This window comes from Grampus griseus (genome assembly GCF_964374135.1).
Source record: "Grampus griseus genome assembly, chromosome: 11".
NCBI lineage: Eukaryota > Metazoa > Chordata > Mammalia > Artiodactyla > Delphinidae > Grampus > Grampus griseus.
The window spans coordinates 93375651-93396978 of record NC_139005.1 but is presented as its reverse complement, the minus strand read 5'-3'; the positions used below and the strand labels follow the sequence as shown (position 1 = coordinate 93396978).

At 56.4% G+C, this 21328-nt stretch overlaps 1 protein-coding gene across 1 annotated transcript; it reads left to right on the top strand.

The window, feature by feature from the left end:
- Positions 1 to 654: 654 nt before the first annotated feature.
- On the top strand, positions 655 to 18495 carry NPTXR (neuronal pentraxin receptor; the record flags this gene model as incomplete). The annotated part of the gene is made up of 5 exons (XM_082666194.1): positions 655 to 1260; positions 13914 to 14139; positions 14969 to 15216; positions 17800 to 17979; positions 18265 to 18495. Exons 1-5 carry the CDS (start codon positions 679 to 681, stop codon positions 18493 to 18495), a joined length of 1467 nt encoding a protein of 488 aa, XP_082522320.1. The 5' UTR covers positions 655 to 678.
- Between the last annotated feature and the right edge of the window lie 2833 nt (positions 18496 to 21328).

Below are 21328 nucleotides of genomic sequence, written 5' to 3'. Positions count from 1 at the left end.
TTCCATAGTCTGGGTCCAGTCAGATGCTCCTGAGCTCAAATGCTGCTCCAGCGCAAAGCAGCCGCGTGATCTTGGACAGCGACCTGACCCCTGTGGGCCTCAGTTTCCTCATTTGTACCGTGAGTGTGTCCACGGTGAGGCTTAATTGTAAGCAAGCTCCTGGCTCCCTCAGCACAGAGCCCGACGCGGAGAAGAGCTCCCCGCAAGGTAGCGGGCGGCATCATGGGTTCCGGGAGGGGGCCAGAGCACAGGTGGGGTGGGGTGGGGGTCGCCCGGGAGTCCCGCCGCCCGGCCACCGGGTCGCCGCCCTCTGCGTGGTGACGGCAGCGGATAAGGCTCTCGCCGCATCCCGGGCAGCGCCCCCACTCGGCGCCCGGCACGGAACTGGTGCGGGGCTGGGCCGGCCCGGAGGAGCCGGAGGGGCGGGGCCGCCGCGCCAGCTCCCCTCCCCGCCGCCCGTCGCCTTCTCCTCCTCGCGCTTCCCGGGCTCAGAGCGGCGGCAGCAGCGGCCGCGGCAACAGCTTTGGCTCCGGCTCCTCCCGCTCCCGCTCCGGCCCCGCTCGGCCCCACTTGCCCGGGCCCCGCGCCCCGACCCCGCCGCCGCGCCTGCCGGGGGCCTCGGGTGCCCCCGCCGCCCGCCTCACGCTGAAGTTCCTGGCCGTGCTGCTGGCCGCGGGCATGCTGGCGTTCCTCGGTGCCGTCATCTGCATCATCGCCAGCGTGCCCCTGGCGGCCAGCCCGGCGCGGGCGCTGCCCGGTGGCGCCGACAACGCCTCGGCCGCCTCGGGCGCCGCCGCGTCCCAGGGTCCGCAGCGCAGCCTTAGCGCGCTGCACGGCGCGGGCGGCTCGGCCGGGCCCCCAGCGCTGCCCGGGGCTCCGGCGGCCAGCGCGCACCCGCTGCCGCCCGTGCCCCTCTTCAGCCGCTTCCTGTGCACGCCTCTGGCGGCTGCCTGCCCGTCGGGGGCCGAGCAGGGGGACGCGGCGCCGAGCGAGCGCGAGGAGCTGCTGCTGCTGCAGAGCACGGCCGAGCAGCTACGCCAGACGGCGCTGCAGCAGGAAGCGCGCATCCGCGCCGACCAGGACACCATCCGCGAGCTCACCGGCAAGCTGGGCCGCTGCGAGAGCGGCCTGCCGCGCGGCCTCCAGGACGCCGGTCCCCGGCGCGACACCATGGCCGACGGGCCCTGGGACTCGCCCGCGCTCATCCTCGAGCTGGAGGACGCCGTGCGCGCCCTCCGGGACCGCATCGACCGCATCGAGGTGAGCGCCGCGCCACGCGCCGTCGGGACCTGGCCGGGGAGTGGGAGGGGCCGCTCGAGGGAGTCGAGAGCGTCCCGGGGTCCCGCCGCCACCGCCGGCTGAGGGACCCTGGGGAGCCCCCGCGAGTCTCGGAGCCTCGGGTTTCCGTCTGTGCAAAGGGGATGGTTGGTCTTGCCTCCCAGGGGGAGAAGGGAGGAGTCCGGTAGCGCACACAGGCCGGAGACTGACACTGTGACTAAGGCACAGGAGGCACACGGGAAAGGCTCGCTCCACATCCTTTCTCCTCTGTAAGCCTCAGTTTCCGAGTCTGTAAAATGGGTATAACGGTGTCCACCTGTAGTGTGGATTGATGAAAATGTAGGTACGTGAAAATGCTACGCACGAACTAGGACCTCGTTAAATGTCCGTTTTATTTCCTTCTTTCAGACACCCCCAAAGCTGCACCAGCCACACACTCAGTCCCTATGGTCAGAAGATAGGAACGCTGTCCAAGGGTCTCAGGGTCCTCCTCTCCTGCGGAAGAGCAGGGAACAGTGTCTCATAAGCCAAATGTGGGTGCCCCTCACCGCCTCCACCGCTAAGCCCCCCACCTGGGCTCGGACCACGGGCTTGATAGCAGGAGCTCAGATGGTGGTAGCCCAGACAAAATGCCTGGAAGCCGGCAGCTGTAGGGTGGGGGCTGAGTGAAGAATAGGGTCCCACCTGGGTCTCTCCCCCTACACTCACCTTTTTCAGATGTTCCTGGCCCAGGCTCAGGATCAGACAGAAGGGGTCCAACAGGGGGAATCCGCTCTTGGCTGTCCTGTGATCCTGGGCCAGCCATTTCTCCTTTGAAGCTGCCAGACCCCTACCTCCCTGTGAGAACTTATTTGGGGCCACCTGGAGGGGAAGCTGGACACACTAGGTAGGACAGACATCTGGAGACACTGACCACCCCCAGCCATCCACGACTTCAGACTGCAGGGAAGGGGGTTAGCAACAAAACTGGATCTGTGGAAGGAGGGAGGAGAAAGAGGCCACAGCACCAGCTGCCCCCTTTATTACCTCCTTTGAAACTGAGCGCAGCTGTCAAAGGGAGGAGAATGGCTGAAAGGAAGGAAAGACAGGGACTTCTCCCTCTCCATGGCTTTCTCAGTTACATCCCTGGCCGAGCAGCACAGGAGATGCTGCTGGTATGGAAGGTTGGCCGTGCCCATGGCCCAGTGGCCCTCCAGAAAGTCCATGTTGGTGTCAGCACCCACCCTGCAGGGTGTCAGAGCACAGCCAGGCAGCTATCACAGCCAACCCCAAACCTGGGGCTCAGAGACCTCCTAAGGTGAGTGACAGAGACAGGAGGAAAGCCCAGAGTCTTACCTGCTGGCAACATCCCTTTTCCCACTCCAGCTCTGGGGATTTCTAGGATAAGAGCTGAGAGCCCGAAAATAATCAGGGAAACACGGAAAGTCAACAGTGAAGGGAAGTCTCAGTTTTCCTCACCTGTAAAATGGGGACAGTATTAGCACCTACCTCATTGGAGTGTTAGGAGGATTAAGTGAGTTAATCTTTTTGGATTGCTATTTTTAACATTAAGCTCTAATATTACCAATTTTTTAAATAGCCAAAATTTAAAATGGGAACAAATCCTCCTTTTAGAAATAGATTTTATTAATGTAAAAAAAAAAAAAGATCTGGTCTTCAATAAACTTCCCCTTGCCTGCCCTAGTCCCTGCCCCCACACCCAGATGGCGCCCGTGGTTCCTCCCACGTCTGGGGCTGGCAGGGCTGGGCTTGCCCTGGACCTGCACCTGTGCATTTGGCAGGGTGGGCTCCCTTCCGGTTAGCCCGCTGAGGTTGGGGGTATCCTGGTGGCTGGGATTTGGCACCAGGTCAGCCTCCTAGGTGGGGGAGTCCTGCTTCCCTATACGCACTCCTGCTTTCTGAGTGCAGTGGACGTGGAGGGGCTGCCTGTCCTTCTGAGCCTGGCAGCCCCCAGAGCCAGTCTCTTTGGGGTGTTTGGCAGGGGTCAGGGTCTGGATCCCGACAGACTCGGGGTCAGACTACTGGTCTCAGCTGGACCCCATGCACCTTTTAGCCACTGACTAGTTTTTCCCTTGCCTTCTCATCCAAAAGCCTCAGAAGGATGCCCCCAGGTTTTCAGGGTGTACTTTCTCACCACTAGTCTCTCTCCCACTTTGGTACACTGAAAGTGCTCGTGGTGACGTCACCACAGTTGATAGATTGAATGGGAATGTTTCAGTCCTTATCTTGCTGGACCCCTCTCCAACATCTGACCCCATTGATCATCCCCGCCTACGAATCTCCATGCGGTTGGCTTCTAGGTACCTGTCACCTGCCCCTCCACCCTCTCTGCTTCTCTGTCCCCTCTTGGGTCCTCCTCCTGTAACATGTGTGCCCCTCCTGGCCTTCTTCTCACTTTCCCTGGGTGAACTCAGCCACACGCTGAGGCTTTCCAACACCATTCCACCGTGATGCCCCAAGCCAACTTCGTCTCCAGCCCAGGTTTCTCTCCAAGCTTCAGACCAATAGATCCAGCTGCTTCCTGAGCACCTCCCTCTGGATGTCCCACCAACCCCCTACCTTCATCATGTCCCAACCTGGACTCAGGTGCGCTCTGAGAAGCCCTGCTTGGCTCCTCCCCTCCCCCCACTTCAGTCGGCCTCGGCCTCATCTCTCCGCAGCTCCTTGCAGCAGCCTCCATGCTGGTCTCCCACCTGCCCAGACACACCCCTCCATCCCTCCTCCTCCAGGCAGCCCCAGGGATCTTCCTTAAGCCCACCCCGTGGGGCTCCCCTGTGGTGCACACTCAGCCTGCCCCCAGGCTGCCATTTTGTATCTGGCCCATCTCCCAGTTTCTTCTTCTTCTGCCTAGATTACCCCCAACATATCCATACTCATCATTTAAGTCTGCTCTGAGTACACCTCCTCCTAGAGGCCTTCCCTGCTCACCCTCTGTCTCCTTCCTACCCCCACCCCTGCACATCTCAGCACACCCCTGCTCACCTCTCTGCATCCCTCCCTTCCCCACCCCACTGGGCTGACTACCAAAGGGGAGGAAAGGTCCCCCTCGCCCACCTTCTCTCCACAGGCCTCAAGTTGGAGTCACATTTGAGGGCTTAGGAGAAATTGTTTGTCTTCTATGTTTTTATCTTTGTTGTTATTTTTGTTGTTAATTGAAAAAATGTCAGAAGATTTCAGGGGGAATTATATTTAATTCCACCATTTTATTCGTTTTTGCAGCCCCCCTTTTGGTCCTTTATCCAAGTGTAGACATTGTTCCTGAGTTGCCGGCTTGCTGGTAATTACCATTTTAATGATGCCCATAATATCCTCACATCCATCTCAGGCTCCACCATCCATCAATCCTTTGACCGTCTCCTGTTGCTGGAGATGTAGGTTGTTTCCGATTATTTTTGCTTCTAGATGCTCATTGCAGGATCGATTTCATGCAGATAGTTGTTTGTTTTTTTCTTTTTAAGTCTGTTGAAGTATTTGTTTAGGCTGAATTCCCAGGAGTGGTATTACTGGGTCAGATGCTATTGACTTTTATGGCTGTGGCCAAAAACCACTTTTCAAAAGGACCATTTATGGGGCAGCCAGCCATGTATGCATGTTACAGTGTTCTGTTTTTGCACTAATTTATGTGTAAAATGAAATTTCAAGATAGATTTAAGCAGCAATTTTTGGACATAAGTCACATTCTTAATCCTGCCTGGCAAGCTAGTTGCCTCCCCTCATCTTGGGGTGGAAGCCATGAAAAGGAACACCCTGATGATGGTCGCAGAGGCTCCTGGACTTAATAATAATTATAGCTCATGCTTCCTGAGCACTTACCATGTGTCAGGTGCTGTTCGCTATCTCATTTAATCCTGATAAAATCTCCATGAGGAAGGTACTATTCTATCCCCCTTTCACAGATGAAGAAACCAAGGTTCAGAGAGGTTAAGAAACCGGCCCAAGTTCACACAGCATTGGAACCTGGATCTGACCCTGTTAGTGTTTGGCTCCAGAGCTCTTGTTTTTCATCATTAGCTCTAGATCCATCTGGAGGGGTCAGACCTCACCTATCTTCAGGAGAGTGAGAAACACAGGTGAGGGAAGTGCCTCTTGTTGGAGAGTGCCCTGGACCACTTCTGCCTCAGAGCGTATAGAACGAGAGTGATGAGGGCCAGTCCTCAAAGGCTTGTCGTGCTGGCTGGCAAGATAATCAGGAGGCTGAAAACAATAAATAATGACAACAAGTGACGTTTATTAGGCACTTACTATGTACATGTTAGCTTATTCAGTCTTCAGACCTATGAAGCAGGCTGTATGCATTCCCATCTTTCAGATGAAGAAATGGAGGCTCGTAGAGTCTGGAGGAACCAGAGCCAGACAAGTCACCTCCCGCCCTCCCCACCCGCGGCTTCCGTTTCCCCTTCATAAAATGGTCAGTGGGCAGATGCTCCCTAAGCACCTTGCAGCTCTACATATTCACTGAAATAGGAAGGCTGGGTGGCGTAAAGTTGAGTTCTTCTTGCTTGTGACCTTAGGCTAATCACTTTCTCTCTCGGGGCCTCATGTTTTTGATCTGTAAAATGGTTAGGAGGGGCTGGGTTTGGTCTGGGCCCTTCGGGCTCTAAATTCTGAGTTCTTGGGCCGATGTTTCCTGATTAGGAATTGTAGTGGGGAGTATGCGGATTCCAGTTTATGTGGCCCCCGACTCCCCAGCCACACACTCTCAGACCGCCAGTTCCTCAGCGGAGTCTGCAGATAAAGCGGCTTATAGAATCTTTTGGTGCCTTTTTAAAAGTCTGTTGGTTGCTTTTGCTTTCCTCTTACATTCCTGCCCACCCTGGAAGCTTCTGCTCTGCAGGGGCTGGTTCCCTTGACCCTGCCTCTTTGGCCACAAAAGGGGCCAGCAGAGTGCAGTGAGAGAGCTTCTGCCCATAGGCCTTTTGTTGGAGGACGTGGAACCTAGTGCCCTCTAGGCCACCTGCAGACCCCGACGGCCCCTCTCCCTGTGGCTGGCCTCCCCCCGTCTCTAGGTGGGGCATCCATACTGAGAAGCCCTTAACCCCTCCTCCTGCCAGTGTGGAACCTGCATTCTAGCAAGAAACCTTGGTTTTAAAAAACCCAGCTCTGCCACCTGCTCATCGTGACCTCAGAAAATTCCTTCTTCTCTCTGCTCCTGTTTCCCCATCTGTCAGATGGAAGCGTGGGCAGGACACCCAGAGAACCCCTCTTTCTCTGTCATCCTGTGCCCTGGAGGCCTCTCATCGCTGGCAGGCCCTCGCCTGGGAAAGGAGACCCTTCCTGCCATTCCAAGCCTGGCACGAGCTGCTTGGGCGGAAGACAGGGACTTACCTGTGGGCCTTTTTTTTTTTTTTTTTAAGGTATATTTTACATTCAATATATGTAAGAGCTCACATATCTTACTTTAAAAAGACACAAATCTTAAGTGTACAGCTCAGTGAAAATTTATGTATGGCTGCATCCATGAAAGCACCACCCACATAAGAGTCAGGACATTTCTGGCACCCCAGAAGGCTCCTTTGTGACCCCAAAGTCCATACTTCCCCAGAGGTACCACTGTTTCAGTTTCGGTCACTGTAGGTCAGTTTTCTCTGTGTTTGAACGTCACTCAGATCGACTCAGAGAAGCTGCACCCCTTTGTGTCTGGTGTTCTCTTTCAACATTGTCTGACCTTCAGTCGTGGTGTGTGTGTCTGTGGTTCGTTATTTTTCAGTGCTGTGTAGTGTTTCAGTGTGTGGAGATACCCTATTCCTCTGTGGATGGACATTTGGGTTGTTTCTGGTTTGGGGTTATTACGGATAAAGCTGCCGTGAATGTACTTGTGATATCTCTAGTTGGCTAAAAGTCCTCATTTCTCCTGGATGTATCCCCAGGAGTGGGATGCTTGGGTCCCAGGAGAGGCATATATTTAGCATTGGGAGTTTCTGCCAAACGCTTTTCCAAAGTGGCAGTGAGTGTTTGCACACCCACCTGCTGTGAAGCTTGTCAACCTTGCTACGGTCATTTTAAAGACACTCCCCGTCCTGGTGGGTGTGTAGTGAACTCATTGTGGTTTTAATTTGTATGTCTCTGATGACTCATGATGTTGAGCACCTTTTCACATGTTTTTTGGCCATTTTGTGAAGACCTTGCCTGTGGGAGGTGGACCGAGATCAGTGGCTGGTGTCCCCCCCCCCCCCCGAGTGACAATGCCGTTGGATTTCCCAAGACAGTTGGGCACGTGATCCCTCCTGAACTCGGGACAGAGATCGAGGCAGCCAACCCGAAGCGGAAGCTCTTAGGTGCCCCCCACACCCCTCGTTTGACTCCAGGGGAAGCTGAGGCTCAGAGAGGCTGAGTGACTTGCCCAAGGCCACACAGCACGGCAGAACTGAGCCAAGATGACAGCCGGGATTTTCTATGAAAATGGGCTGAGGGTGGGGTCCTCAGCCTCTGCTGCAGATTCTTGGCCAGGGCCCAGAAGGTGTGTGGGCAGGCAGGGCCTGAGAGAGAATTTTGTGGCAGCTTGACAGGGAGTACTTGAAGGGAGAAGAGAAGGGGCCTGGGGTTGGGATGCCTAGTCACTTGCTCTGGGGCCTCAGAGCCCAGGAGGGTGTATGGGCACACCCTCTGTGAGCCATCTCCCCTTCCTCCGGCCTCCTCCCCTCCCACACACCGACTGGCCTGACCTGGCACCCTTGGTGCACAGAGGTCCATTTGTCTTCTTTCCATTCCAGCTGCAAATTGGCAGTGGGGACCAGAACAAAGATCAGTCCGGCCTCTGCCACCTGCTCTCCTGCCCCTTCCCTGCCAGGGTTAGATGGAGACAGAGCAGCCCACTGGGCCGGCTCCTGGGGAGGAAGGCGGGAGCAGGACAGCCCCTCTGAGAGGCCTTCTCCGACTCACCATGCCCCCGCCGCCCCACAGAGAGCTTCTTGCCGGTGCTGTCGCTGTCACAGCTCCCAGACAGCCTCCCCCCAGCTGAGAGCGCTGCTGTGGCCGGCGCTGGCCTCATTTGCCTAGGGAACCACAGGACCTTGCAGTTGGTAAGAGGCATCAGGGCTGAGCGTGCCCTCTGTGCCAGCCTGTTCTAAGGGCCTTACAACTTAGTCCCATGAGAACCATGGGACCGTTACTCTCCCCATTTCACAGATGAGGAAACCGAGGCTCAGAGGGGTAAGAACCTTGGTTAAGAACCGAGGCTCGGAGAGGTTAAGAACCTTGAAATCTGGGATTTCAATCCTTAGCAGTCTGGCTCCAGGGCCCACATCCACACAGTTACTACTCACCACGCTCTCCTGTTCTCTCAATAATAGCAGGAAATAATAATGGTTTTGACTCTCTATCAGCCATTTTTATATGCCAGGCTTTACATATTTTTTCATTTTGTATATCCTAAGATGTAGATACTGTAATTATCCCCATTTTACAGTTGAGGAAACCGAGGGTCAAAGGAGTTGAGCAGCTTGCCCAGGGCCACAGATCCAGTAAGTGGGGAGCCTAGGAATGACACGGGCCTGTCTGACCTGAGAGTCATGCTGGTACCCATGGCATCGTGTTGCCACAGCACATGTTGACAGATGGATGCGTGAATGAGTGAATTAATGAGTGAGTGAGGACTCACAGTTCCTCCAGAGACACCCTCTTTCCCTTTCCCTTTGGCGCATCTTAGCTGAGCCGTCAGGGAAGCTGCCATCTGGAGGGTGAGGAGGCATTGGCCAGAGGAGGTGGGATGGGGGTGGGAAGAGTGTTCTTGGCAGAAGGAACAGCATGTGTGGAGGCCCTAGGGTGAGAGGGAGCTGGGGACTTTCAGTCGGAATGAAGTGTAGCTTCTGGGGGTGCATCAGGGCTGAGATTAGAGGGGCGGGGTATTTACTGGTGGGAGAAGGGAGCTCTTGCAGGATTTCAAGCAACCTGCTTGGATTTGCAGTTAGGTGCCTGCCTCTGGCTCCTGTGTGGAGAAGGGCCAGCGTCGGAGCCTCACGATGGTGGCCTGGGCTGGGGTGGGGGACGCAGGAGCCGAGTGAGGCTATGGTTAAGATTCAGGGTTAGATTCCACCCTGAGACTCTGCTTTTGGATTTTCCCCCGTTTTTTTTTTTTTTTTTTTTAAGCCCACTATATTTTATTTAATTTATTTATTTACTTATTTATTTACTTTTTTGTGGTATACGGGCCTCTCACTGTTGTGGCCTCTCCCGTTGCAGAACACAGGCTCCGGACACGCAGGCTCAGCGGCCATGGCTCACGGGCCCAGCCACTCCGCGGCATGTGGGATCCTCCCAGACCAGGGCACGAACCCATATCCCCTGCATCGGCAGGCGGACTCCCAATCACTGCGCCACCAGGGAAGCCCTTCCCCCGTTTTTTAAAAGAAATTTATTGTGAAGTACCTCAGAGATATACAAAGGTATAGAGACTACCATCCAGGTCCCCACCCAGGCTCAAGACCCAGACGAGTTGCAAACAGCTGATGCCCCTCAGCGTCTCCCTCAGGTGCCAGAGGGTCACCACTGTCCCGAATTTGTATTTATCTCTCCGTGCATTCCTTCATGCTTTTGTATATACGTGATCTAGTTTGGAATTTTTGCAACTTTGTGCGAATGGCATCTAACTGTTCTTCTGTAACTTGCTTTTTTTCTCAATATAATGATTCAAAAAAAGATTTATGGGTGGAGGGGAGGCTCCTTCACGAGGTGTTTCAGTAGGTATTAAACATACATGTGTAAGTAGTAATAACCATAATAATAACTGACGCATAGCACGTCACGTGCCAACTCTAAGGGCGTTATATCTATTAACTTATTTAATTCTCACTACAGTGCTATGAGATAATATTATTTTTGTACCTTTTTTTGCTGATGGGGAAACCGAGGCATGCCAGCTTTACATAACAAGGTCACTGGGCTGGTGGAGCCTGGGTGTGAGCCCGGGCCAACTCACACAGGACTTGGGGGCTGAGCAGATGTGGGAGATAGGAGGCCTGACCCACACCGCTGCCGCCGGGCCTGCTCTCTTGCCACCCTGCCCTGCTGCCCCTGGAGCTGGGCCTTGTGCTGTCTGGGCGGGGGTGAGCTGTGCAGAGGGTGGGACCTTGACCCCAAAATCCAGCACCTTCCCTCTGCTCCCTCAAGGAAAGGAGTTGTCCCCACTGGGGACAAGGTGGTAGGGTCTTCCCCACGACCTCTAGCCTCAGAGCCACCCTGCGTAGGCAGGTCCCTCGCATCCAGGCCCCTCTGTGAAGCTGCCCCGAGGCACGGTCTGACACCACCTGCCATATCCTCCCAGCCTTCTCACGGCACTAAAACCTCTTCTGCTGGCCCTTGAGGCAGGCAGTGCAGCCGACACCGTGCCCATTCGGCAGACCAACGAACTGTCAGGGTAGGCGTGAAGAATGGAACAGGTTCTGGAATCAGAAGGGGCTGGACTGGGGTCCTGGGTCTGCGACTTCGCAGCGGTGTGACCTCAGGCAGATGACTTCACCTCTCTGAGCCTCTGCTCTCTCGTCTGTAAAGTGGGCCTCCTTACTTCCCCAGGTTGGCGAGAGGGGTTGTGGAATGTTTGCACAGTGCTTCTGGAGTGCAGGGCCTGGCACGCGGTGCGTGGCAAGGAGGACAGCTGCCTCTGTTGGCCTCTTGTTACTGAGCGCTAATGAGCCCGGCACATTACCTGAGCTGGACCCGAATGCTGGGCTCTGGCTCCAGACCCCACCCTGGACTCCCAGCACGACAGGAGTGTGTTCTGAGCCCCCATCAGGACCCTCGTGGGGTGATGGCATCATCGTCTCCCTATCGTCTTGTGCTGGGGGCCCACTTGGCATCAGGCCGAGCCCACGCGGCACAGCCCGCGCCCGCAGCAGATGGGAAAGTGGGGGGAGTCATGTTCTTCTGATTCAGACGTTGGGGTGGGGAGGGGGCCACACAGGATCCAGTGAGCCCACCTCCTCCCTGGCCTTCCTGCAGAGCTGGCGGCTCTGACAAAAGAACAGCTTGTGTGCCCACCTCCCTCGGCCTGCGCAGTGTCTCCTCGCAACAGCATTTGTGTAAATAGCACTTGACGTCCTGTTCCTTCCTGGCAGGTCTTTCTCGCTCCAAGGGAGGAAGACGCTTTGCTAGAGAGAGAAGGCTTTGGCTCCAGAAGGGTCAGCTTTGCCCAGCCCCATCACTGTAGAAAATTCAAAAGGACTTCTGCCTCGGTTTCCCCATCTGTGAAATGGGGACACTAAGAGTACCATCCAAAACAAGTGGCTGTGAGGATTCACGAGGAAATACATGGAACGTGCCGAGGGCGGGCCTGGTACGCTGTTCTTCAGAGGTGTGCCCCTCATGCCCAGCTAGGCCCAGTGGAAGGAGGGAAAGTGAGGCTGGAATGGTGCTGGGGCCGAGGAGACCCAGCCCCGGCCCTCCCAGTGCTGATGTGGAAGGCAATCCATGAGCTAATTGCCTCAGCCCAAGGTTTCCCGAAAGTCCAGCTGCCTCAGATGCAGTGGGTGGCTGGCCCTATCGCTCCATAAGCTGTCTGTGGTCAAGGGAAGATTCTGGAGGTAGCGAGCTCCCCATCAGCTGATGTATACAAGCCTCACAGTGTGCATTCTGCTTTTACAGTCCACGAGGACCTGTTACTTCCACTGTTCCATCCTTACATCTGTCCTGTGGATGGACAGAGTGGGGCCCGTTGTCCCTGTTTTACAGAAGGAGAGACTGAGGCTTTGCGTTTAGTCAGCACCAGAGTCAGGATTCATACAAGGAGCCCCCCGGATAGTGGAAAGTGAAGATTAGTGGAACATGGGTGGGGCCGGGTGTACCGAGCAGCTTATCCATCCGTGCCCCGCCCCCCTCACCTGGCCTCCCCACCTAGTGGGCCAGAGCAGGCGTCTTAATGGGTGGGTGGCTGTGTCCTCTCTCATGGGACTCTGTGAGGGATAAAGTGGCCCATGCCGGGCCAGGCTTGGGCTCCCCTGATCACAGCCCCGCGAGCCAAACCCTCCAAGTCCGCACTTTATAGAGAAGGACAAATGACACCAGAGAGGTTAGCCCACCTGCCGCCGCTGTTGGGGTGGAATGGAGGAACCAAGTGTCAGTCCCTCCAACTCCTCAGCGCAAGGTCACGTCACTGTCTGTGGTGGCCGCTCCCTTCTCTCAGGCGCTGAGTGTGGCAGTGCCACTCTGCCTGCACTGCCCTCCCCACCCCCAGCACTTTGAAGCAGGGGGCACATTTATCCCCTCATCACATGGAGCTCAGAGAGGCTAAGGGAACTGCCCAATGTCACACAGCAAATGACCAACAAGGCCAGGATTGGGCCAGTGAAGCTGGGAGGGGTCTTCTGCACTTGCCCTGAGCTGTGGGGCCATCCCTGCAGGCACGTGGCACTCAGGGAATGCTAGGCTGTGCTCTTGGTTTTCTGTTCGGCCCTCGGCTGTCTCTTCAGCACCTGGTGCAGTGCCGAGCCCGTAATAGGTGCTCACTGAATATTTGCTCGGTGAAGGAGTCATGAGAATTCAGTGAGCTCAGGTCTGGGGCTAAGCCTGTGGTCAGGGCCCAGGGCAGGTGGAGTGGGAACCGCCAGGGCCCCTGGGCAGTGAGGAAGCATTGGGCTGTCAGTAGGGAGCGTGGAGGAGGAGAAAAGGGAGATAGGGGACAGGGATGGTCTAATTTGGCTCCTAGAAGCTCACTGAATTATTAATTTCCTACCCACGTTCCTGTGATGTGTCTGCCAGAGGCTGCCCCCCCCCACCGGAGTCAAGACTCATGGCCTCACCTGCATTCCTCCACCCCAGAAGGGGCTTCCTCCAGCAGGGGAGGGGAAAGGAGAGGTGCCCTGGCTTCTGCCCCAGTTCTTCCCGCTGGGGTCTTAAGACAGGAAAAAGGGGGACTCTAAACACTTTGTCCTCATCCTGGGCAGGACGAGGGTGTCAGAGACCACCCTGGAACACGCTGCCCTAGACAGTAAGTGCAGTAAACGGGCTCTGTTCATGGGCATTTACCGCATGTAATCATCCCCACAGCCCTTCTGAATAGGTACCGTTGTCCCGTGTTGCATGAGAGGAACCAGGGGTTCAGAGAGATGGAGGCATTTGCCCCAGGCCACACAGCAGGTTGGTTCTCAAGCTGGATTTTAACCCTGGGCTGTATGCCTCCAGAGTCTGTGATCTTAACCACATGCTAACCTGAAGCGGCCGCAGCGCTGGAGCAGTATTCCAGAAGCCCCTGATTTGTGTCCCCCCGGGTCTGCCCAGTAGAGAAGCTTGACATGTGACTAAGTGAAGACAAAGACATTCCACCCCTTCAGGGCCCATTGGGATATAGCCTGCCCACGATGAAGGACTCAGTAGTGGCTCTCAACCCCAACTGCACGTTCGACCCCCCAGGGGACTATTACAGCTCTCTACTGCCAGCTCCCCACCCCACCATATGCTGAGCCGTCCTGAGGGCAGAGGCCAGCCTGCTTTCAGCTCCCCGTCACGCATCAGCACTGGAAGCAGCCTGCTAGACACCAGTACACGTTTGTTGCCTGGAGCTGGTATTGCCATCCCATTTTACATATGGGGAAGCTGAGGCTCACCTGGGGTCACTCAGCAGGGGTGGTGGGCATCTCTGGGCCCTTTGTCTCTTTCCTTCCTCTCTCCAAGTGACCTCGTGGTCCCTTTCTGTGCCCCGTGAGCAGCAGGAGCTTCCAGCCCGGGTGAACTTCTCAGCGGCCCCAGCCCCTGCGCCCGTGGTGCCCACCGCCCTGCACTCCGAGATGGACGAGCTGGAGGGGCAGCTGCTGGCCAAGGTGCTGGCGCTGGAGAAGGAGCGCGTGGCCCTCGGTCACAGCAGCCAGCAGCAGCGGCAGGAGGTGGCGAAGGAGCTGGACGCCCTGCAGGACCGTGTAGCAGAACTGGAGCGCGGTGGGTCCTGAGCCCCACAGAGGGCGTGGCAGGCGAGGCCTTGGTCCTCAGATGGGTCCTCAGGGTGGCAGATTCACTCAGAAAGCATTTTCATGCTCTCCAGAGGCTAAAGCTAGATGGGATGGTGGGGAAGAGGCTGTGAAACACAAGAAAGAGAGAATAATTGGGAGAGGGCGTTATCATTATTGTTAACAGGTAGCATTTTCTGGCCCTTATTGTATTCTGGGAGTGGGCTAAGTACTTGATTCATCAGCTGGTTTAATCTTCACAGACCATACAGGGGTGGTAGTGTTATTATCCCCATTTCACAGCTGAGGAATATAAGGCTCAAAGAGGTCAAGTGACTTGCCCAAGGTCACACAGCCAGTAAGTAGCGGATCTAGACCTTAAACCAGGTCTGACTCCAAAGTCCATGCATTTAACCACCACCACAATAGCACCTTCAATGTCAGAATTTTGTCATTTGTTTAACACCTGGGGCTGGCACCGCCGGGGGGGTCAGAAAAACATGACATATTGGACAGTGTACAGGTGTGAGCATCAGGGGACCTGGCTCCTCATTCCACGGCTGTCACTGGCTTGCTCTGTCGCCTTGGAAGCTCACCTCCTCTCCCCAGGCCTCATTTTCCTCATCTGAAAGATGTGGATTTAGGACTCATGAGCTCTCAGGGACCTTTCGTCTTTTAAACTTCGTGAGGAACACCCTTAAGAGGCTTATAGATGAGTTGGGGCTGCCAGGGGACTAGTAACCCTCATTCTGGAGTATGCCCTGCCCACCCCCCATCAGTGTCCACTGACCCCCCCGTGTCCACCTTGCTCACCCCCTCAGGGTCCTCAGCCTACAGTCCCCCAGACGCCTTCAGACTCAGCATCCCCATCCGCAACAACTACATGTACGCCCGCGTGCGGAAGGCGCTGCCCGAGCTCTACGCCTTCAGCGTCTGCATGTGGTTGCGGTCCAGGTCGGGCGGCACTGGCCAGGGCACCCCCTTCTCCTACTCGGTGCCTGGGCAGGCCAACGAGATTGTGCTGCTGGAGGCGGGCCATGACCCCATGGAGCTGCTGATCAATGACAAGGTGAGCCGGGGGGGGGGGGGGGGGGAGGCGAGTGGGAGGGGTGGGGGGGGCGGGGGGGCCCTTTCAGGAGCACCTGTACTGTGCTGGGCCCCAAACAGCTGGGCCCTTTCAGTTCTCCTGCTCAGCAGAATCAGCACACATGAAATGCCTCGTGTGTGCCAGGCTGGGTTTGGGGATTTCAAGACAAGCCAGACCTGGGGCTGCGAAGAGGAGCTCATGTCCAAGAGAGGCTGTCAGCGGTGGTGCGCCACTTACAGAGGGGCATGCGAGGCTCACAGAGGTTCAGAGGCTTCCCCAGCGATGCAGCTATGGGAGCAGGGCTGCAAGTGCCTGCCCCCAGGGCCCTGCTCATTCTTCTGGACAAAGGACCTCTCTGGGGAGGGAGGGAGGAAGGGCGGGAGGGAGTGCTAGTGGATTCCTCGCCCCCCTCCCCCCTGCAACCAGCCCCATGCGCCTCCCCTACGTGGTGAGTAGGATACTGCCATGGTCAGGCTCTGGGCTGCATGCTGGATGTGAGGCCTCGTTCTGCCACTTACCCACTTCGTGACCTTAGACTAGTCACTTACCCTCTCCATGCCTCACTTTCCTCATCTGTAAAGCAAGAATAACACTCTCTACCTCATAGGGCTGTGGTGAGAAATAAACGGCTTAAATACATGTAAAGGGCTTTGAGCAGAGCCTAGCATTTAACAAACTTCGATAAATGTGCCCTGTGCTAGTAAATACTTTACCCATATTATCACCCTTGACCCAACTGCACCAGGAGGTAGACACCCTATTATCCCCATTTTGCAGATGGAAAAGCTGAGGCTCAGTGAGGGCAAATAGTGCACCCTGGCCACATAGCCGGTGAAGGGGTGATGATGTGAATTGGGGTCTTGGGCTCCAGAAACCACCTCTTAATCCCTCCACTGTTCTGCCCTTGGGTCACCCATCTGCCCCATGCCCAGGACTCCCACCCCCTCACCCCTCCCCCAGCCTGGCTTCAGGGCAGGATAAGGTAGGGGGACTGGGGGGAGTGATGTGGCAGGAGCATGGCGATCAAGGGGGAAGGAAGGAGAGCATCTTATCACCCCATTCCCCCAAAATATCTTCCCCGGCCTGCCACATTGCTTTGGGTCTTGCAGGCATGGTGGTCTTTTGAGACTCCCTGAAAATGCAGGCAACATATATTGCACCCACTTGTGACCAGGCCACGGCCACAGAGAGCTGCTAGGAGTGGCTGACACCCAGCAGAACCCTGCTTAGCAGGAGGTGCCTTTCATGGGTGTCCTGAAGGAGGCAGAGGGAGATGGGCCCAGGGGACAGTGAACTTCCCTTGTAGCCCAGTAGGTCCTAAGACCACCAGGGTAGCTGGATGACATCTAGATCCTGCCTCCTGGTTCCCTTCATGCACCCCCTGGCTGCCATTTTTGCCTCTGCCCACGGTTAGCACTCAGTTCTAGTGAAAGGAATTCAGCACCCTGGACAGGGCCCAGTTCCCTGAACTTCTGGGGCCTTTTGAGCACCAACCTCACAAGCTACTCACAGTACTCATTTTATTCCAGCCTCTAAGCCTTTGCCTCTCCTGTGCCCCCCGCCACTTGCTTTGCCTTGCAGCAGAGTTGCCAGAGTCCATCGTACTTCCAGATGTGTTTAGCTTTCACATCTTCTGTTCCCACACCCCTCTCTCCCTCTGGGCCTTCACAGCCTCTGTACCTCCCAGATGGCCCCTGTTACTCTGTCTTGTAATATCATCCCTGAAGTGCTTCCGTCCTGTGCAGACTCAGCTTTTTTTATGACCAGGACCAAATCCATACCCCCAGTGTCCAGAACAAGGCCTGGCACCAAGTAGGCCTCAGAGAACGCTGCAATAAATTGTGATCTCAGAGAACTTGGGAGTTGAAAGAGCCCTTTGGGAGCCCCAAATCCAGAGGCAGCAAGTACCTTTCATATCACAGGCCAACTCTATCAACCATCAGTGGCTTCTGAGAGCACTGTGATGAGGAAGGTTCCTAGGGTGAGTCTAGGCTCATGATTGATTAGCCATGTCTGCCTTGGGTGGAGGAGGAGGCAGAGGTGGCTGCATATTTGCTGTCCTTTTCCCAAACCCCTGACTTTACGGATGAGGAGACTAAAGCCCAGGGAGGAAAGGGCAGCCTCCCCAGGATCCCACAGGGGGTTGGTTGGCAGTGCCCGGCCTCGGAGTCTAAGGCTTGTTCTACCGCCCCCAGTACTTCTTGAGCCCAGCTGTGTGCCAGGCACTGTGTGTGGTATTCAGGGGAAGGTGGGCTTGTGAGATTCAGCTCCCACCCTGCATGACCTTGCAGGCCTGTTAGAGAGTGAATAAACCACCTAGAAACAGTTGAAAACCAGCACTGAGTAGTCCCTTGTGATCTGAGTGAAGCTGCCTGATTGTACTGATATATTGTGGGGAAAGGGGAAAGAGTGGTCGGAAAGACACTGAGCTGGGAGCAAGGGGAGGGTCAAGCCTTGGGTCAGTCCCTGGAAGGAGGGACACCGGTCTCCCCATTCCCCATCCCACTGCTCCAGCCTCGGGCCTTGTGGCACCTCTGACCTGGGGCTGCGGGAACCTCTTTTCAGGTGGCCCAGCTGCCCCTGAGCCTGAAGGACAATGGCTGGCATCACATCTGCCTCTCCTGGACCACAAGGGACGGGCTGTGGTCTGCCTACCAGGATGGAGAGCTGCAGGGCTCCGGTGAGAACCTAGCCGCCTGGCACCCCGTCAAGCCTCACGGGATCCTTATCCTGGGCCAGGAGCAGGTAAGGCTCAGGGTGGGATGCAGCTAGATACCCCACCCATTTAGGGCCCCTGAAAGCACAGCAGTGAGCTCTCAGTCTGGCCCAGCCACTCTGCAGATGGGTAGACTGGGTGAGACCCAGGGAGAGCAGAGACTCACTCAGCGGGCTAGAACCTTGGGGCGGGGCTAGAACCTGGAGGGGGTGGGACTTCAGCCGGGACAGGGGGTTGACTTTCTGAGTGCCTGCCTGTCTCTGCTGCTCCCTCACTCCATGTCTCTCTTCTTTCTCTCTGCTCTTTTGGTCCAGGATACCCTAGGTGGCCGGTTTGATGCCACCCAGGCCTTTGTGGGTGACATTGCCCAGTTTAACCTCTGGGACCACATCCTGACACCTGCCCAGGTCCTGGGCATTGCCAACTGTACGGGGCCGCTGCTGGGCAACGTCATCCCCTGGGAAGACAAGCTGGTGGAGGCCTTTGGGGGTGCAACGAAGGCCGCCTTTGATGTCTGCAAGGGACGGGCCAGGGCCAAGGCATGAGGGGCCGCCTCGTCCAGGGCCCCTCCCTTGCCTGCCAATTCGGGGGCCTTCCGGGGCGGGGTCACATTGCTTCCTCAGCCTACCCACATACTGGCCTCCTCTCTTGCCCCACTCCTGGCCACGCCTCCCGTTTCCGCCGCCTCCACCCACACCTCCAGAACGCCCTGCCCTTGATGGCTTTCCCCTAATCCCACTCGGATGAGAGCAAGCAGCTCAAATCAACAGGTCAAGCCTGGGGGGGGTCCAGGGCCTGGCAGTGGGTGCGTAGCAGTGCCCACGGCTCTTCCCCCTCACGGCTGCTGGCATTAGAGTGGAGCCGTCTCTCACCTCCCACTGCACCCTGTCTGTCAAGCACAACTGATTCCACTGATCTCACAGCTCCTCCCATGAGGTCGTGTATGGGGGACGGGCCCCCTGTCTCAGCGGCAGGACTGGTTATCTGCCCTCTTCCCCTTCCCTTCAGGGCCATAACAGGCTGGAGAGCTGTCCCCCAGCTGAGAGGGAATGACAGAACCATGGGCAACTCAGGTTCAGCCCTCCTTTATCTTTCTACCAGCTGCCGGTCAAGGGCAGTGGGATCCTGATGGAGCCTCTCCCCCCACCCCACCCCTACCCACACCCCTCTCTTCCTCCTCTTTCCTTGTTTCTTCGTGTGCAGTGGTTTGAATGTGGGTTCCATGCCTGGCCCAGCCCCACCTCAATTTCCAGGACACCCCCTTCCCAGCTCCAGCCTGGAGGGTTAGGGACCAAGACTCCGGGAGGCCAAAGGGCCATAGTCACCCCTTGCGCCCATCCACAGCTGTGCCCACTGGCACGGTCACCTCTCCCCTTCTGCAGCCAGGACAGGGCCTGGGCCACTTCAGCCTGGGCTGGGGACAGCATGGGACAGAGGCACATGCCCCAGGGGACCCACAATACCTACCCGCTCTGCATGGCCCTGCAGCCTTTGGGGGATGGAAAGACGGAGCTGAGAGGGTAGGGAGAAGCGTGGCGTAGTGTGCAGAGTGCTGCATAGGGAGGAGGAGCCCTTGGTTCCTGGTCAGCCCTGCCGCTGACCTGCTGTGTGGTCTTCTGTAAGTCCCTGCCCTCTCCGGGCTGACCTTCCTCATTTATGAACTAAGGCCCTTGCTTCCGTCGTTTCTGAGAGCTCTCCAGATCAAAAGTGAGACGGTCTGTGATTTCAGGTGGATAGGGTGGGACAAGCCTGAGAACCTGCCTAAGGACTGAGGGGCACAGCAGGGGCAGGTCCTGGGACTGGGCGGCCGATGGGATCTGGCTAGGCTGGGTCAGGGTCAGAAGCTGGCTCCAGAGAGTCAGGGGCAAGGGCAAGGGTCAAAGCAGACCAACCTCACACACAGATTGTAAAGATCAGCTCTTCTGGTTTCCCCCAGCCTGGCACCCTTGCCTATCTGAGTGTCTCAAAGGGCTGGTGGCTTCCTGGTTCCTACCCCTTAAGTCCCCACCAGCTCCCCCAAGAGAGTAGGAGAATATCAGAGCTGAGAAAAGCCACCCAGTCTGACCTCTTGCTTGTACAGATGGAGAAGAGCTCAGAGAGGGCAAGTGACTTGCACAGGATCACACAGCACGATGGAGCAGAGCCAGGACTAGAACCCAGTGCTCTTTCCCCCACACCCTATTTCCTGCCCATGAGAGTCTTTTGAGTCCAGCCTATACCTGAGAGAATGGATATTTGAGAGGTCAGAATGCTTTCCAGCATGCCCACTGGCCCACCTTCCTTTATGAAACATACAAACATCTTGGCATTCCCACCTCCCACCCCCAGAAGGTAGGGGAGGAGAGGTGTGATCCCCGGGCACTCTGGCAGGAATGGAGACCTGAGAACACAGGTGTCCCTCCCCTTGCCAGTCACCTACCAGGTGTCTGGGCAGCTGTTGGCTACCTGAGTCAGATGGGCACTGGTGGCTTTTTGCCCCCCTTTTGGGTCCCTGTCTCCACTCCCCACGTCCACTTAGCCTGAGGCACTAGGCAAGAACTGCAGACTGTGGGTCCCAGGGCCATGGAGGCTTTTCCAAAACTTGTCGCTTCCAGCCCCCAGATCCTCGTTTCCATTTCAAGAGCACAGAGAGACCTTTCAGCCCCTCCAGCCCAACTCCGCCTAGAAGGAGTGATGGTGCACTTCAGCCAGAACCTGCCGAGGTCTGGGTTGTCCCGGTAACAGCCAATGACATCAGCCTCAGTGCGGGGTCAAGCGTCTCATAAGGACATACACTGTTGCTGGGGTGACGGCGGAATTCGGAACTTAGATTTCGGGGACACTGGGTTTTACTGGGTTTCTGTTATCGTTTTCAAGGGAACAGCTCTTGTGGAGGCCTTGGGGCAAAGAAAGGGTCTTGAGAAGGAGGTGAAAGAACTTGTTTGATCCCTTGAGCCCGAGGCATCATCCCAAGTCCTTTATGCTTTCTCATGGTGATCATGAGACACGTGACCTGTGCTGAGTCACCCTGGTCATCCCTCCAGAGGGAACAGGAACAAACTGGAGACACTTGTAGGCTCTGAGTCTGGGCCATTGGTGAGTGGCCTGGATCCCCGTTTCCATTCCGGAAAGATGAACGCCCCAAAGTCCCCACCTCTCCTTCATCTACTACTCATCCTTCTTACCTTTGCCGAATGCCTGCTGTTTGGACTCCAGATTTGACCTTCAGCTGCTCCCAGGCACAGCCAAAAAGACGGGGAAGAGAAATGGTGCTCGGTTGCATCCTCCAGCTACTCCTGGCTGAGAACGAGGCTGGAGCCGTGTCTGTTAGGCCCTTTGTAAGTGTCAGGCGTCATGCTGAGCACCTCACGGGATCAACTCATTTATTCTCACAACAGT